Source organism: Triticum aestivum, chromosome 7D, assembly GCF_018294505.1.
Source record: "Triticum aestivum cultivar Chinese Spring chromosome 7D, IWGSC CS RefSeq v2.1, whole genome shotgun sequence".
NCBI classification, from domain to species: domain Eukaryota; kingdom Viridiplantae; phylum Streptophyta; class Magnoliopsida; order Poales; family Poaceae; genus Triticum; species Triticum aestivum.
In genome coordinates, this window is record NC_057814.1 from 65,742,115 (window position 1) to 65,758,185 (window position 16,071).

Consider the following 16,071-nt stretch of genomic DNA (forward strand, 5'->3'; position numbering starts at 1 on the left):
CCGGCGGCGTCCCGGTGCCGCCCGTCCCCGAAGGAGCCGCACGGCGGGCGGAGATCGCCCGCATCTGCTCGTCGCTGACGGACGAGCAGCGGAACGAGCCGAGGTACGCGCCCGACAGCGAAACGCTGTGGACGATGTACTTCGAGCGCCGCCGCGAGGAGTAGATCGCCTCCGTCAACGGCGTCGTCCCCCGCGGCCGTCACAACTCGAAGGACGGCGCGAGTGGTGGGGCGTCCCCGGCCGCACACTCGACGCCGTCCTCGACCACATCGAGACAGGCAATGTGCCGCGGCTGGAGTACCCGGCGCGCCCCTCCTTCTCTCGCCGCCGCAGTAGTTCCTGGATACCGCGGCGAATGGAGTCGGGGTCGTCCTCCTCGTCGGGCTCCGGCTCGCCGGCCATCCGCCCCGTCAAGCCCGAGCCGGAGGAGACACCGCTCGCGCGTCGCGCGCGGAGCGGCGCCCTCGTCATCAACGAGTCGTCGCCTGCGACGGCACCGACGAGGCGCTCCCTTCGTCCTGTCCAGCCGAAGCCCGAGCCGGACACGCCCCGCGTGAAGCCGGAGCACATCGGCATGGTGGCACCCGACGACGAGTCCGCCCTCAAATGGGCGAGGGAGGACTACGTCCGCAAGCAGGTGCGCCGCCAGCGTTGGGCTTATCTGGAGACCCAGGCCCGCAGCCGCGCCGAGGCCCGTCGCTGCGCCGAGGAGGTCGGCGTTATCGTCATCGACAGTGACAACGAGGTCGAGGCCGGGCCGTCATGCGCTGTCGGCGACCCGGGCGAGGGGTGCAGCAGGGACGCCGCGGGCGAGGCGCGCGACGACGACGACGACGGCGGCGGCGGCGACTACACCCGCTTCTACAGGCTTCTCGGCATGTAGAAGGCGGCGGCGGCGACGGTGGCGGCACTAGCTAGGCGTTTTAAGTTCGTTTTTAAGTTAGTTCACGCTTGTTTTACGCTTTTGTATAAATTTGGACGAAAATGGCCATGTTCATGCAAAAGTCGCCGAGTTTGAAAAAAAACAAGACGAACTTCGCCGAACCCGCGGCGACCATGGGCGTGTGACTGGGAGCGAACCGAACCCCAGGGGCCGAACTAGCGCCGGCTCGCCCCCAGGCCGCTATTTTTCGGCGCCTGGGGGGCCGAACGGCTGGAGATGCTCTCAGTTCGGGACTTCGTGGCCTTTGGGTTAACAAGTATCAGCAAATTGTGGGAGTCTGCTCTGATGATGGGCTGCTTGCTTGGACCTTGCAGAAGCTTCTTTGATCTTTAATGCCTGCATCAACAAGGAAGAAAGTTAATTTGAGCATTCTGTGGTGATATCAGACTGAATTCTTAATGGCGGGGTGAAGTTCCTTGGGTCAGGTGTTACATGAACAAGGGCATGTGAAATACAAGTGACGGCCATTTTCGTAACGTTTACAGATATCAAACATTACAATTCACCAGAATAATAATACAAATTTCTCTTGCCGCGGTTCAACCGAACAAAGCTTGAAAATAAATAAATAAATAAATAAACATTTTCCCTTGACAAAATTTCATGAAAGGCTAACTTATCATCTTACCTCCAGCGAATATATAAACTCCAGGTCTCTCTTGCAAAATAAGGGACACCACCTCTATATGCAAAAATAAAGAATGCTAGTCAGAGTAGGTGGCGTACAAAAGAAACGGGGAGCGTGGCAGGCGAAGTAGATGTGGGTCCCAGTGTCCGAGACACCACAAAGAGTGCACAACTGACCGTCAGGCCCGTGCTGCTTGACAACCTCCGTCCCTGATGGGAGGCGATCACGCAGAACCTACCACACAAAGATCTCGATCTTCAAAGGAAGAGGTGCTTTCCACAAGGCGTTGTCCACGTGAGTCGGTGCACGATATAAAGCGTGATGTGCCGAGACGACATACAAGATCCCCCGATAGGGCCAAACGCCAAGATATGACCCCCATATAGTCTTTTTATCAGACGCATCGGCGGAAGGGCTGCCCGAAGGTTAGCCCAAGCAATGGTTTCCTCGGGGTTGATATGTTCATCGAAACGGAACCTTCCAATTCCCATTGTGGACGACCGAGGCAACCAACAACATCATATCCGAGCAGACATCAAGAAGGTCCGGTCACTCGACGCAAAGTGGGGATCTGCACAACCAAAGGTCAAGTCAGAAGAGGGTCACATCTCCATTGCATATGGAAGTGGAAAGCCCAAGTCGAATCTCATGCTTGACCGATCTTCCCCGCCCTCAGGACCAAGAAGAGGGCCGCTTGTGGGGGCGAAAGAATGCAAGCGATTAGCGCTATCGGACGCCCGCTTCGGCCAGAATCCGCTGGCACCTACATCCCGTGTCATGACAGCAGCGACGAACGTGCACGAGAGAGGTAGGGAGAAGGGAAGTGACGCACATAACGGACAAACCGGTGAGAGCGCGAACGAGCACGCAATTGGATCCAGATCCAACGGGTGGGATTAACCGGCTCCAATAACCATCTCAAGGCTGAAAGGAGGAGAGAGAACATGAGAGGTCAAATTGGCTCCCCTCAACAACAAAATGTTCTCAAGAAGCTCTGATGAAAAATAATTTACCATCACCATTTGCTCTTTGATTTGTTGCGATTTTCCTTTCCAGATAAGTGTCTTGCTATGTGGCTGAGACTTCATTAAGTCTCGATCGATGCTATATCCGTTAGATCTTACATTGAGATCCGTGCAAAATTTTCATTTTAGTTTTTCTTTTTCTCTCTAGCATGTTATGTCACTTGACTGAGACTTACTTGGTTAAATCTCAGTCGACTGAGACCTAGTCACACCCTACAAAAGGATCTCCAAGTTGCCAGCATACTTAAAACACACACAGCATCTCACCATACCATACGGTGCTCATTTAGAGCACACGGAAATTTCACACGGCCGATTCATCTCCGACGGAGGCAGTAAATCGCACATCACGCATGCATCATTCAGGAAGTGCACATCACGAACTGCGCACAGCAGCTAACACAATACACAGTGTATACAAACTATACAGCAAGGCCTTCATATATGCTCACAAAGAAGATTGCGGCCTGCCGCATCTCTTCCACCTTCCAAGTTTCTCGACACCCTGGAATGGAAAGCATGTGAAAGATCAAAGACATGAACAGAAGGGACCATAGCTCCAACATAGCCGCCGACAAGGGGAGCGAGCGTTCAGGAGATAACTCTTTTTTTTTTCCGGAGATAACTCGGTATAGGAAAAACAACAGTAGCGTGTAGGATGCACCTTGCGCGGTTTAATAGCGAGCTCGTTGTCTTCCATACAAACAGCCTTGAAACCCAGCGGCTCCAGCACCTTCTGATAGCTGCAGTTTCACAAAAGAACAGCTATCAGGTCAATAATGAAGGCAGGATAACATTTCGGTTTCTGTCCTACACAAAGCTGCGTCATCACCGAGAAAAACCCGAGCTTTTCAACTGGAAATTAATTCTTTCGCGATAGGGACGGGACATGCATGCATACTTACTCAGCAACTGTATTATTGTAGGGCGGCCCCCCTTCTTGATCGCTGATCTGTAAGAAGAAATATTATATGCAGTGCCCTCCAGTTGTGAACAAAGTAATGTGATGGCATCCGAAGAAGCCGGTCACGTTCATGCACCTATCCAGATTAATTTTGGTGCTTAGTACTGATTAAATATGTGCATCAACTCCCCCTTGTTTCAATCAACGATGGGCATTGGAGTAGGCACCTCGAATTTGTGTGTGTTTTCTATAAGAGCACTGTCTGTCTGTCTGACTCCGAAGTGTCAAAGCAAAACACATTGGAACGACAGCATGGGAGGTTTTAGCATGTCTTTATCAAATGTCAGCATTAGCTTTAAGAAGAGTAGGCATACCGATTCTTTTAAAGGGTGTCGTATGCACCAAAGGTCATGAAAACATGTGGTTTCATAAGGATAGGAAATGAGGAAACAGCGATAAGATGGTTGGTGGATTTGCGCGTCAAGTGCTCAGACTTGGCTGCGAAGTCCCGCTGATTCACACCAAGCTATGGACCCCACATTGATACCTAGATTCTATTTGCTTTCTTCGGAGTTCAGAACTTGCTGCAGTCATAGTTGCTGTGAATTTAGTAGCGAGTTCCAGTTGTTACCTATGACTACACTATCTACTCATGATCCTTGATAGAAGGACAGCAATACCACCACAATCCTCTAGGATTAGGCTATTCTTATAACATAGAACAGCATAGAAATCTTATAAAGGTAAATCAACCGGTTCACATTTTTAGAGTTCAGTTCAGCATATCATAACATCATATGATAAGTAGAATAAAATCTCTATTGCAAAAGTAAACAAGAAGCATAGAGAGATTCTGTCCTCACCAAATATATCAAGGTGATAAGCTCTCCATCTGGTTTCAGAAGGCGACTAACTGTCTCTGCCCAAGCCAGCCTCATGCTCGGATCAAGTGCACAAAAGAACCTGTGTGAATTAATAAAGGTGATCTAAACTGCCTCCAGAACAACAAATAAGCAAGATAAATTGACACGTACGTATAATCGAAAATGAGGTCAAATGGTTCACTTGGTCTCCACTTGAAGAAATCAGCAACCAGAAAAGTAAACCAATCTGCATTTGGCAAAGATGATGACCACTGGTACATCAACAGGGAAAACGATTAAATGTATATAAGTTTTAGCACCACAAAGGGTACCTAGGATAACAAGATGTTTTTTCAGATAAATGGTAATAGTACATTATATTTATTCCCGGTTATGATTATTACTTATGAAAACACCAATTCAATCCAAATACCAAGAGCTGAGTTCAGTTGGCATCCTAATCAATATTGCATTAGAAATTTAGAATTCATGAGTACAAATGTAAAAATGTAAAAATTAGAGGTAGCATCCTTAGCCAGTCATCATTTTAGAAGATATATGGTTGCCTGCTGTAATTAGCTTCACACGTGGTTTCCTTTTCCTATTTTGAAGATAGTTTGCCCCGTGACATAAATCAAACACAACCATGCTCCGCATATAAGCTTTTGCTTCCAAGAAACACGGTTAATCTTTCCCAGCACAAAATGGACCTGAACCACTTTGGAAATAATTCTTTTTTCTAGATAAGGTATCAAGCATGTTTACATGACAATTCATCATTCTGCAGAGAAAAATTGACCAAAAAAACATTAAAAGAAGCAACTAACATTGTGTTATAAGCTCACCTTAGCTGCCAATCAAGCTCTTACTCAGTTACATCTCACCTGCTTAGCCTTCTCAGCAGCTATATTAGAAATCTCTAAGCCAACGACAAATCTCTCAGGGCTTGCCAAAGCAACCACATCATAACCCTGTTATACAGTAGCTCAATCAGAAAAGATTGATGGGAAGGTGTTGCAAGGGAAATTGGAGCAGAATCCTCCTACTAGTATTGCAAAAAGATCTTATAGATAGACATGAACCAGGTAACTACTTAAAAGTATTTTGTATTACAAGTTGAAAATTTTGGTTTAATTGTCATATTCTTAAAAAAAAATTGGTTTATTTGCCACATTACGCACCCAGGACTCTCCATAGAAAAAAAATATATTCTCCCCACTAGTTCATGCATACGACAACTGCTCTTTGTGTAAACAAATTTGATATGTTTAGTAGGCTAAAGAAGTAGAACACGTGGTTAGGGGCAGTGATGACTTTTTTTGTATCAAATGGTGAAAAAACTGAATGTTTAATTGGCGACCAATTTTTTTGAGGAATTGATCACCACATTATTATTGAAATTTTTCCTTAGCAAGAAACTTGGTATTACCATTAGATTTCTTTTAAATCTTGTGAAGACTTAGATGACTCATTCCATATAACGGATATCACTTGGGTTTGTAGGTGTAGGTGTAGACAGAAAATTGTACAGATTGAAGGGAAAGGCATAAGTGTTCGGACAGAGGCAGATGATAAATGTCCTCTGTTTAACATACCATGCCACATCCCGGGACCAACGCCCTTCCTTTAGGGAGAGTTCCTGATTTAACGAGATGCTCGATGATAGGCGTCGGCTTCCCCAGATCCCACGGGGTTACGCCAGTCTCCCAGGACTTCTCCCAGCCATCTGACCAGCAGCAGCAGCCAAGAATGAACAACCAAAAACGAGCAAGGGAAATTACTCCACAAGACAGAAAACTAACACAATGCCGGACCGAAAAGCAAATCAAGCAATGGCACTAGGCACCATGACACATTAAGCCGACAGTGCATTTCTCTGCTTTGCAATGATCCACTATACGCAGCATCTCAATCATACACCCTTTACCCTCTAGTGAAGTGAAAATCCCCTCATTCTGTTATGGGTTAGCCCGGTTTCATACTTTGTTTGGTGAAGCATGTAGCTGATTCCTCCATCGATCGGTCTACCGTATTATTTCCGTATTTCTGAATTGCTTCTCAATGAAATGGGTGAAGATTCTCCCCTGACCTGCGACCCCCATCTGAGAAACTCTCCAACCATAATCCAATTTTCACACATTGACACCTGCCTAATCGGCTACCAAACATGCATAGGTCACCGCCTCCAACCAACTAGCCGCCCACACACAGCTAGCCGATCGCGCCAACCACCAGGTACGAGACGAGACGAGATCGCTGGACCTCGACGAGGACGAGAAACCACCACCAGCACACCCCCTTCATTCATTCATTCAACTCCCCCACCCACCCAACAGCGACCCGCAGCACCCAACCAATCAATCCAGAGATCGCGCGACCTCACTCACCTGCCGCGTCGCCGCCGCCCCGGAAGATCTCCCGCAGCCTCCCCACCGTCGGGTTCCCGCCCGGGTCCCTCGCCCCCGCCCCCGCCGACGACCCCATCGCCGCCGCCCGCGCCCCGCGCGAGACGGCCCGGTGGACGGCCGGCAGCACGTGGCGCATCCGACGACGCGGCCGCGCCGCGCTGTCGAGCCGGGAGAGCGCGAGCGAGAAAGCTTCGCGCTTTGCGGCGACAAAAAGCGGAAAAGGATAAAACAATGGCAGCAGGAGGAGTACAATATACGAAGGGGATAAGAGGATAAAACCGGCGAGGGAGGGAGGGGAGAAAAAAGAAAGGGCAAAGCGGGGAAGAAAAGGAAAGCGGAGGCGGAGCTGTCGAGTATATCACTTCCCTGTGCACGCCTCCCTCCTCCGTCCCCTCCCCAAATCCGTCCCCTCGTCCTCCGCCCGCGGCGACGAGCCCCCGCGGCGGGAGGAGAAGAAAGCCGGAAGCTTTGCGGCATGGCGGAGGCGGCGGAGGCGGGCGTGGCGGCGGCGGGGGCGGCGTCGGCGCTGCTGGACCTGCCGGAGCCGCTGCTGCTGCTCATCCTCGGCTCCCTCCACGACCCGCGCTCGCGGCACCGGGCCTCCATGGCCTGCCGCTGCTGCTGCTCATCCTCGGCTCCCTCCACGACCCGCGCTCGCGGCACCGGGCCTCCATGGCCTGCCGCCGGCTGCTGGCGGCGGAGCGGGCGACGCGGGCCGCGATGGCGCTCCGCGGCGACCCGAGGACGCCCGACTTCCTCCTGCTCCCGCCGGCCTTCTGCTTCCCGGCGCTCGAGCGGCTCGACCTCTCCCTCGCCTCGCCCTGGGGCCACCCGCTGCTCTCGTCCGCCTCGCGCGTCGCGGGGGCGCCGGCCTCCGCCTCCTCCAACCACCTCCCGCTCAGCCCGGAGGAGGCCGCCGAGCGCAACGCCTTCGTCGCGGCGCGCCTCGCCGCCTACTTCCCCGCCGTGGCCCGCCTCGCCGTCTACTGCCGCGACCCCTCCACGCTCGCCAGCCTCGCGCCCTGCTGGCGGGCCACGCTCCGCGCCGTCAAGCTCGTGCGCTGGCACCAGCGGCCGCTCGACCTCCCCGGCGGCGCGGATCTCGAGCCGCTGCTCGGGTCCTGCCCCGCACTCGCGGCCCTCGACCTCTCCGAGTTCTACTGCTGGACGGAGGACGTCGTGCCGGCGCTCGACGCGCACCCGGCCGCCGCCGCCAGGCTCACCGACCTCGACCTCGGCCTCGCCGGCGCCTCCAACGGCTTCCACGCCGCCGAGCTCGGGGCCATCGCGACCGCCTGCCCCGGCCTCCGGAGGCTCGTCGCGCCCTGCGTCTTCAACCCCCGCTACGTCGACCACGTCGGCGACGACGCGCTGCGCTCGCTCGCCGTCAGCTGCCCCCGGCTCACCGTCCTGCGCCTCAGCGAGCCCTTCGAGCCGGCGTCCACCAGCCAGCGGGAGGAGGCGGGCATTACCGCCGTGGGGCTCGTCGCCTTCTTTGCCGCGCTCCCTGGGCTGGAGGACCTCACGCTGGACCTCCAGCACAATGTGCTCGAGGCAGCTCCGGCGATGGAGGAGCTCGCACGCAGGTGCCCGCGGATTAAGGTCCTGACGCTGGGGTGCTTCCAGGGGCTGTGCAAGGCCGCCTGGTTGCATCTCGACGGCGTCGCCGTGTGCGGCGGGCTGGAGTTGCTCTGCATCAAGAATTGCGAGGATCTCACCGACGCCAGCCTTGCGGCGATCGGCCGTGGCTGTGGGAGGCTTGCCAAGTTTGCGATCCAAGGATGTAACCTTGTCACGTCAGATGGGATCAGGAGGCTAGCTGTGGCGCTCCGGCCGACATTGAAGGAGGTCAGTGTGCTGCACTGCCGGTTTCTGCACACTGCAGCATGCCTTGCTGCTCTGAACCCGATCCGCGATCGGATTGAGAGCCTTGAGATCAACTGTGACTGGGAGGAGGTTGAACAGCCCAGCTCCAGCTGCGTGGCCAATGGCACAACCGGAAGTGATCATGAGGATGACGAGCCTAGTGAAATGGCGTACCAGTCCGCGCCCAAGAAATGCAGGTTCTCCTACTTGGAAATGGATAATTATGAAAGCTGGGAAATGCTCCGCTCACTCTCCCTTTGGTGCCCTGCTGGTCAGCTGCTCTCCCCGCTCATTTCTGCCGGGCTCGATAGCTGCCCTGTGCTTGAGAAGATCTCGATTAAGGTGGAGGGCGATCTTCGGACGTGTCCGCGTCCATTTCATGGGTCAGCGTTTGGCTTAAGCGACCTTGGAGCCTTCCAGGCGTTGGCCAAGATGAAACTGGACCTCAGCGAGGCGGTGGGTTATGCACTCACCGCGCCAACGGGGCATATGGATCTTTCACAGTGGGAGCGGTTTTATCTGAGCGGTATCGAGTCATTGCTGAGTTTGTATGAACTGGACTACTGGCCGCCCCAAGACAAGGATGTGAACCACCGGAGCCTGTCACTGCCAGCGGTCGCATTGTTCCAGCACTCCATCGGACTCAGGAAGCTCTTCATCCATGGCACCACACACGAGCACTTCATGAGCTTCTTCCAGAAAATGCCAAACTTGAGGGACGTGCAGCTAAGGGAGGACTACTATCCAGCACCAGAGAACGACATGATGATCACAGAGATGCGGGCTGAATCTTGTCTCCGGTTCGAGCAGCAGCTGAACAACCGGCAATTTCGGCAAATTCCTGATTGATGCTGAATTGGCAATTTCGGCAAATTCCTGATTAGTGCTGAATTGGGTGCACCATTACAGTGTTTCGAGGTTGAATACATCAACACAGAGAGCCCTTGCTCTTGTATAGTCACCCAGAGTGCTACTCATGTATGAGTGTAGTAACTGGAATTGCTGAGTCCATTGATGATAAGAGTAGAAGACAATGCCTGATCAAGTGACAGTGGTATCGAATCTTTATTTGCATTCCTTTTTCGTTTTTCTGGTGTAATAAGAGAGAGACTCAGAGTTGACATATTTGCAGGAGGCAAGATGATAAGTTAGCATTCGAGGGAATTTTGTCAAGGGAAAAAGTTTTTTATTTATTTTCAAGCTGAGCTCAGTTGAACTGCGGCAAGAGAAATTGGCGTTATTATTCTGGTAAATTGTAATGTTTGAGCTCTGTAAACATTAGAAAATCGGCAGTCACTTGTTTGTCATATGCCCTTGTTCTTCAACTGCCACATTTCACTCTCATTGTGAAGATGGCCTCATTCCAAAATTTGCTGCTTAATTATACGAATGGAGAAACTGGTGCGCACATAGTAGCAGCACTGGGAAGTTATAATTTGTCGCTGTGTCCTTGTGCTTACTAGTGTCTCCTTTGCCTTGCATCCACAGGTTTGAGCATGAGTTCAAACTGCATGGCAAACAGGCTTACAAGCTGCTATACTAAGTACTGAAATGAGATGAACTTGTAACACCTGACAGAAGAAAGTTCAGCCCGCCATTAAGAATTCAGTCTGATCGCCCCGCCACTACAGAAGTACAGAGTGCTGAAATTAACTTTCTTCCTTGTTGATGCAGGCATCAAAGATCAAAGGAGCTTCTGCAAGGTCCAAGCAAGCAGCCCATCATCAGAGCAGACTAGCACAATTTGCTGATAGGAGTACTTGTTAACCCAAAGGCCCCGAACTAACTGAGGAGTGGTTCCGCAAATCATAGCATGACAAGGAGGACAGGACAGGACGGAGAGGCGTGCCGCGGAACAAGATCGGGCATCGGAACATATTGCAGAAGATCTCGTATGGACGCGCGCCCTTCCAAGCTCCGATCCCAGGTGCGTTTTGTCAAAGTGAGGTCCCAACGATTCTCCTCTTTGAGCTGCTGCCATTGGAGGGAAAGGCACCCAGCCAAGCACTCTGGCTGCGTACTCTTGGTGACAGAGAGGCCTCTGTTTGTCCCAATCTAATGTGCGAGCAGCGCGTGCGCTAACACTAATGCCTTCTTTTCGGGGGGTTAAGTACTTAGCTGGAGGCGCCTCAGTGGAGGAGGAGGATGCTGGTGCTGCATAGAGAATTCAGTGCAAAGCTGGCTGCCGTCTGGAAGGGCCAGATCGATTGGGTAGAGCACAAGCTTCCTCTTTTCTTTCTTCCTCTCTTGCATCAATGTGGCACGTCGAGGGGCATTTCCACCTCATATGTTTCCTCTACATGTGAACTTGACGTGCTAATGACTTGTTCTTACCCTGTTGATTTGTTGAATGCCAGGCCGCCGTGGAAGAAGAAACGCCGCGGCGGTTGCACGCTGCGGTACTGATCAAGAGGTTGCACGGTGGGTCGCGCCTCCCTTTTGTCGTGCGGTTTATCCATCCGTGTATGAACCAAAGCTCAAAAAGCAGCCGCAGATTCTCAATGCCATTCCATTCCATTCCATTCCATGAGTCGGAAATATTCGGCAAGTGCCTGCCTGCCTGCTGACAAGTGATTCCGAGGTCAGATCGATTTGCCGATGGATGGACGCTTGCTCGATCGTGGGTTCAGGCGATGCTGCCAGCAAAAGCGCAAAGCGCGCGCACAGGATGGGATACGAGGCGGCCGGAGGACTTTGTGGATTGTAGGGAGACGGGCAACCAAGTCAAGCATGTGCATGTGCAGCTGCGTATGCATGCATGCACCTTGCTCGGAAAGGAGAAAGAGAAAAAGGGTAAAGCTCTGCTGGCTTGGTTTTCCGTTGGTGTTATCCTCGGCGTGGTTTGAACGATGCTTTTGGGATGCTTCCAAATTATTTTGGGCCGCTGCTACTTCATTTTGATTCAAGGGCAAAATTTTCCTAGCTTGCCATTTATTTGTTTATTTGGTGTTGTAGCTTGCCTTTTAATTACAACAATTGACGATGGCATCCATGCACGAAGGAACTAGATTAGCCTCTGCTGCGTAAAATTTGGTATCCGGATAAGATCGGGATGGATAAAACAAATGTGTATTCTACGTCACGCCATCGGCAACTGGATGACAGTGAATCACAGCTTTACACTGACGAGGATCTGACTTCTCCTGTCCCAAAATTCTTGTCTTAAATTTATCTAGATAGGGATGTATCAAGAATTTTGGGACAGAGGGAGTACTAAAAATCGCTTAGTGCAAAATGACACTCCTCTCTTCAGAATATGATACTCGAGCTTTCGAGTAAATAGCATAAAACTACTACTTTACAGGCTAGGGTTCCAAAAAACACCTGTTTTAAATTTTTCTCAGATAACTACCAAATGGGTGGTTGGCTGTTTCAAAAAACCCAAATCGTCGACTCTTTATCAGTTGATCACGATTATGACAGGTTGGGCCCGCACCTAAACAAACCGTTAGTTTGACCTAAGTTTGACCGCTAACTTACATGTGGGGCCACATGTAAGTTTCCTCCCCCTCTTCTCTTTCTTCTTCCTCTCTATCTCTTCTCTTCCCTCCTCTGTGCTTCGTGTGCCGGACCCCCTTCCCCTCCCTTCCCTCCCAGGCCGGCGACCCCCTTCCCTCCCAGGCCGGCGACCCCCTTCCCTTCCCAAGCCGGCGACCCCCTTCCCCTCCCAAGCCGGGGACCCCCTTCCCCTCCCAAGCCGGGGACGACACTCCCTCTGCTCCCCAGCTCCTGGTGGCGACGAGGACGGCCTCGTCCACGGCGACGGGAAGGGCGCACTCCAGCAGTCTGCGGCGACGGTGGCGAAGAGGTCGTCCGCGTCGAGCTTGAGAAGCTCGCGGCAAGGGATGGCGGCGGCCGCAGGCGAGTCACAGGATGGTTGTGGTCGCGGGCAAGGCACAGCGTGGAGGTGGCGCAGGTGAGGCACGACGGGGCGGCTGCCACAGGCGAGGCACGGCAGGGCGGCCGCTGCGGGCGCGGCTCACCGGCCGCAGGTGATGTCCAGCATGGACCCGACTGCTGCGGGTGCGACTCGCCGGCCTCAGGTGGTGCACGTCGTGTGGATTCCACCGCCGCAGGCGCGGCTTGCCGGTCGGAGGATGCAGCGTTGCCTTGCCTCGGAGACCCGATTGCTTTTTCAGAAAACTCACAGGGACCTGATTGCTTTTCCAGAAAACTTGTAGGGACCTGATTGCTTTTTTACAAAACTTACGTGTGGGATCCACATGTAAGTTAACGGTCAAAGTAAACGGTCAAACAAACGGTTATCTTACATGTGGGCCTCAATTGTCATAATCGCGATCAACTGATAAAGACTCAGGAATTTGGGTTTTTTAAAATAGCCGACCACCCATCTGGTAGTTATCTGAGAAAAATTAAAAACCGGTAGTTTTTTGAAACCTTAACCTGTAAAGTAGTAGCTTTATGCTATTTACTCCGAGCTTTGCTACACCTACGAACAATAGTTACGTAGAGGATTAGGTGGCAAACTTTCGTAGGTTTCTTTCCTAGATGTGGAATTTTCGTGTGATACTCTATATACAGGTTTTCTAGAACAATTATAATACTTTTAGACACCCCATGCGCCGCCCTGCCGTACTCTGCGGACGTCTATTTAGAGCATTACTAGTAGAACCCTCAAACCCTTATAGCAGTTTTAAGGGTTGAGAAGTGCTAGTTTTTGACACTTGTAAGGGTTGAAAAACAGGGGCAAAGACTAGAACTCTCAAAACCCAACCCTTAAACTGCTTTAAGGGTTGGATTTGAGGGTTCTAGTCTTTGCCTCAACCCCAACCTTTAAAACTGTCATTTCATATATCACACATTTCATCACATTTCATCATATGACATATCACAAATTCCATCACATTTGACATAAAACAATAATCATTCTAGTTATTATTACAACACCGAATAAAACAATAATCATTCAAATTATTACAACAATGTTTGAGCAAATTACACTAATTGTTCGAATCAAATAGGACATAGAAAAGTAAAACAAAGATACATCATGGGCCAATGCGCCGCCCATCCAACTGCCAGTGGTGCTCTACTAGATCATCCCGGAGCCGACCATGAGTGGTTGCATCCTCAATCTCACGATGTGCTTGAAGAAAAGCGTGTATGCGAGAAGGGTTTCTTTCCGGTTGCACACGGGTACCAACATTGTCATAGAAACAAGGGAGGTTTAACCCTCTCTCATCCTCTAGGATCATGTTGTGTAGAATCACACAACATTTCATGATGTTCACCAAGGTTTTTTTGTCCCAAAACCGAGCTGGACCACGAACTATGGCAAACCTTGCTTGCAAAACACCGAAAGCTCTCTCAATATCCTTGCGGGCTGCCTCTTGTGCCTTGGTGAAATGAGCCTCTTTTCTTGTTAAGGGCACCCCATTTTTCTCCTTGATGGACTTCACAAGAGTTGCCCATTCGGGATAGATGCCATCGGTGAGATAGTATCCCATTGAGTACTCATTGTCCATGATTTTGTAGTTGCAAGCTGGAGCATCCCCAGAAATTAATCTTTTGAACAAAGGAGATCTATTGAGGATATTGATATCATTGAGTGTTCCCGGCAACCCAAAGAATGCATGCCAAATCCATGTGTCCTGAGATGCTATGGCCTCAAGCACAATGGTAGCATCACGACTTTTACCGCAATACATTCCGTGCCATGCCTTTGGGCAATTTTTCCACCTCCAATGCATGCAATCAAGACTACCAAGCATCCTCGGCCATCCCCTTTTTTCATTCATTTCCATTAATCTCTTTGTATCTTCCTCGTTTGGTGCCCGAAGATACTGCTCACCGTACAACTGGATGACCAACTTGGCAAACCTACGGACTGACTCCGTAGTTGTATCTTGCCCAATGCGAAGATACTCGTCGGTATAATCCGCGGGTATGCCATAAGCGAGTACCCGCATTGCCGCCGATATCTTTTGATATGCACTAAACCCCATGATACCGGCGGCGGATCTACGACGTTTAAAGTATAGGAGGCGGCCTCACAATCGGTGACAATCTTCACAAACAAACTACGCCGCATTCGGTACCTTCTGCGGAAGAGACGAGGAGGGTATGTAGGTACCTCCGCGAAGTAGTCTTCCATCAAATGCTCGTGTCCGAGAGCGCGATTCCGGTAGATGGTGACTCGCCCCATCTTCGACCCTCTCCTCTGATCCATCAGCTTCACGCGGTTTTCAAACGATTGCACGTCGATGAGGAGGCTCATCATCTCGACGTCGTCGTCTTGCAACAACTCATCAATGTCGGAATCGTCGGATGTCGACCAATCCGACGAATCGGACATCGAGTCCATGACAATCTCCTCATTGTTCAGCTCCATCTGCAAAGGACAGTCACTAATTAGTGCTAAAAAATGAAACAATAAAGAAATGAAACAAAATGAAAAAAAGCACATACCTCACCTCGGAGGAGGCGGCCGGGGCGCGGCTTGGACGGCGGGAGGGCGGCCGGGGCGGCCGGCGGGAGGGCAGGGCGGCGGCGCGGCTTGGACGGCCTGGGCGACCGGCGGGAGGGCAGGGCGGCGGCGCGGCTCCTCGATGCCGGCTCCTGGGCGGCCGGTCAGGGCGGGAGGGGAGGCGGGAGGGCGGCCGGGCCGCGGCGGCGCAGGGGAGGCGGGAGGGGCGGCCGGCGGAAGGGCGGCTGGGGCGGGGAGGAGGGCGCACGGCGGGGCGGGGAGGCGGCGGGGCGGTGCACGGCGGGGCGGGGAGGCGGAGGGGCGGCCGGGGATGGAGCGCCGGGGTGGGAGGGCGGCCGGAGGCCGGCGGCGGCCGGATCCGGGGAGGGGGAGCTGAAAATTCCCTCCCGCGCATCGTTGGCGATGGAACCGGGTCGGGGAGGGGTTGGGCTGGCCAACCCCTGTTTCTACAGGCTGGGAAGGAGAATAGGGGTTGAGCCTCTAAATTTTTTTTGAGGGTTTAAGGGTTAAGGGGTTCTATTCTTTAGAAATTTTTCGTCTTAACCCGTAAAAAAGCGATTATTTTTGAGGATTTGAGGGTTTAGGGGTACTACTAGAAATGCTCTTAGCCAAACGAACTGGGACGTACACATCGGCATGCATGCATACGTGGGGCCACGTACACGTGCAGTACAACTATCGAAGCCATGCCATTGATATGTTCATTGCGAGAATAGGCCAATTAACCAACCAGATTTTGTTAGTATGATTATGGGAAAAGATTAGTACAGTATTTTCAGAGGCAAATTAACACAGAAACACGCATGAAAGATTTGCCAGGTGGATCCTCGTCGTGGGTGTGAGTTCATTTCACTGGCTCGATCTCGACCATCCGTTCATCGTTCGGTTCGTTTAGGATGGGTTAACACTTAAACATGAATTGCAAGCGGAAGGGAGTGGCATGTACTTCATCCATTTATTTTTTTACTCTGCATATAGGAATTGCC

General features: G+C 51.8%; 2 protein-coding genes across 7 annotated transcripts; one reads left to right on the top strand and one right to left on the bottom strand.

The window, feature by feature from the left end:
- Positions 1-2,837: 2,837 nt before the first annotated feature.
- On the bottom strand, positions 2,838-7,012 carry LOC123164798 (probable thiol methyltransferase 2). Of its 2 annotated transcripts, XM_044582371.1 has the most exons (8): positions 6,751-7,012; positions 5,959-6,089; positions 5,248-5,334; positions 4,535-4,635; positions 4,364-4,463; positions 3,502-3,548; positions 3,261-3,339; positions 2,838-3,101 (listed from the first exon to the last, which is right to left on the bottom strand). In XM_044582371.1, exons 1-8 carry the CDS (start codon positions 6,905-6,907, stop codon positions 3,045-3,047), a joined length of 759 nt encoding a protein of 252 aa, XP_044438306.1. In that variant the 5' UTR covers positions 6,908-7,012; the 3' UTR covers positions 2,838-3,044. The 2 variants fall into 2 exon arrangements, with proteins under 2 accessions (XP_044438306.1, XP_044438307.1); XM_044582372.1 differs by lacking the exon at positions 3,502-3,548.
- A 214-nt stretch (positions 7,013-7,226) lies between these two features.
- Positions 7,227-11,577, top strand: LOC123164797 (F-box/LRR-repeat MAX2 homolog). Of its 5 annotated transcripts, none has more exons than XM_044582367.1 (4): positions 7,227-9,885; positions 10,312-10,564; positions 10,749-10,848; positions 10,995-11,577. In XM_044582367.1, exon 1 carries the CDS (start codon positions 7,444-7,446, stop codon positions 9,484-9,486), a length of 2,043 nt encoding a protein of 680 aa, XP_044438302.1. In that variant the 5' UTR covers positions 7,227-7,443; the 3' UTR covers positions 9,487-9,885; positions 10,312-10,564; positions 10,749-10,848; positions 10,995-11,577. The 5 variants fall into 5 exon arrangements, with proteins under 5 accessions (XP_044438302.1, XP_044438305.1, XP_044438304.1 ...); XM_044582370.1 differs by having other exon boundaries at positions 7,227-9,691; positions 9,770-9,885; positions 10,126-10,848; XM_044582369.1 differs by having other exon boundaries at positions 7,227-9,691; positions 9,770-9,885; positions 10,312-10,848.
- Positions 11,578-16,071: the final 4,494 nt, after the last annotated feature.

What these genes read in the sequence shown, in the direction of transcription:
- LOC123164798 (XM_044582371.1), bottom strand. Translation starts at nt 6,907, where the DNA reads ATGCGCCACGTGCTGCCGGCCGTCCACCGGGCCGTCTCGCGCGGGGCG. An exon ending in GGGCGGCGGCGACGCGGCAG is followed by an intron (nt 6,090 to 6,750) that starts GTGAGTGAGGTC and finishes GCTGCTGGTCAG; the next exon opens with ATGGCTGGGAGAAGTCCTGG. An exon ending in CTGCTGAGAAGGCTAAGCAG is followed by an intron (nt 4,636 to 5,247) that starts GTGAGATGTAAC and finishes TTGATGTACCAG; the next exon opens with TGGTCATCATCTTTGCCAAA.
- LOC123164797 (XM_044582368.1), top strand. Translation starts at nt 7,444, where the DNA reads ATGGCCTGCCGCCGGCTGCTGGCGGCGGAGCGGGCGACGCGGGCCGCG.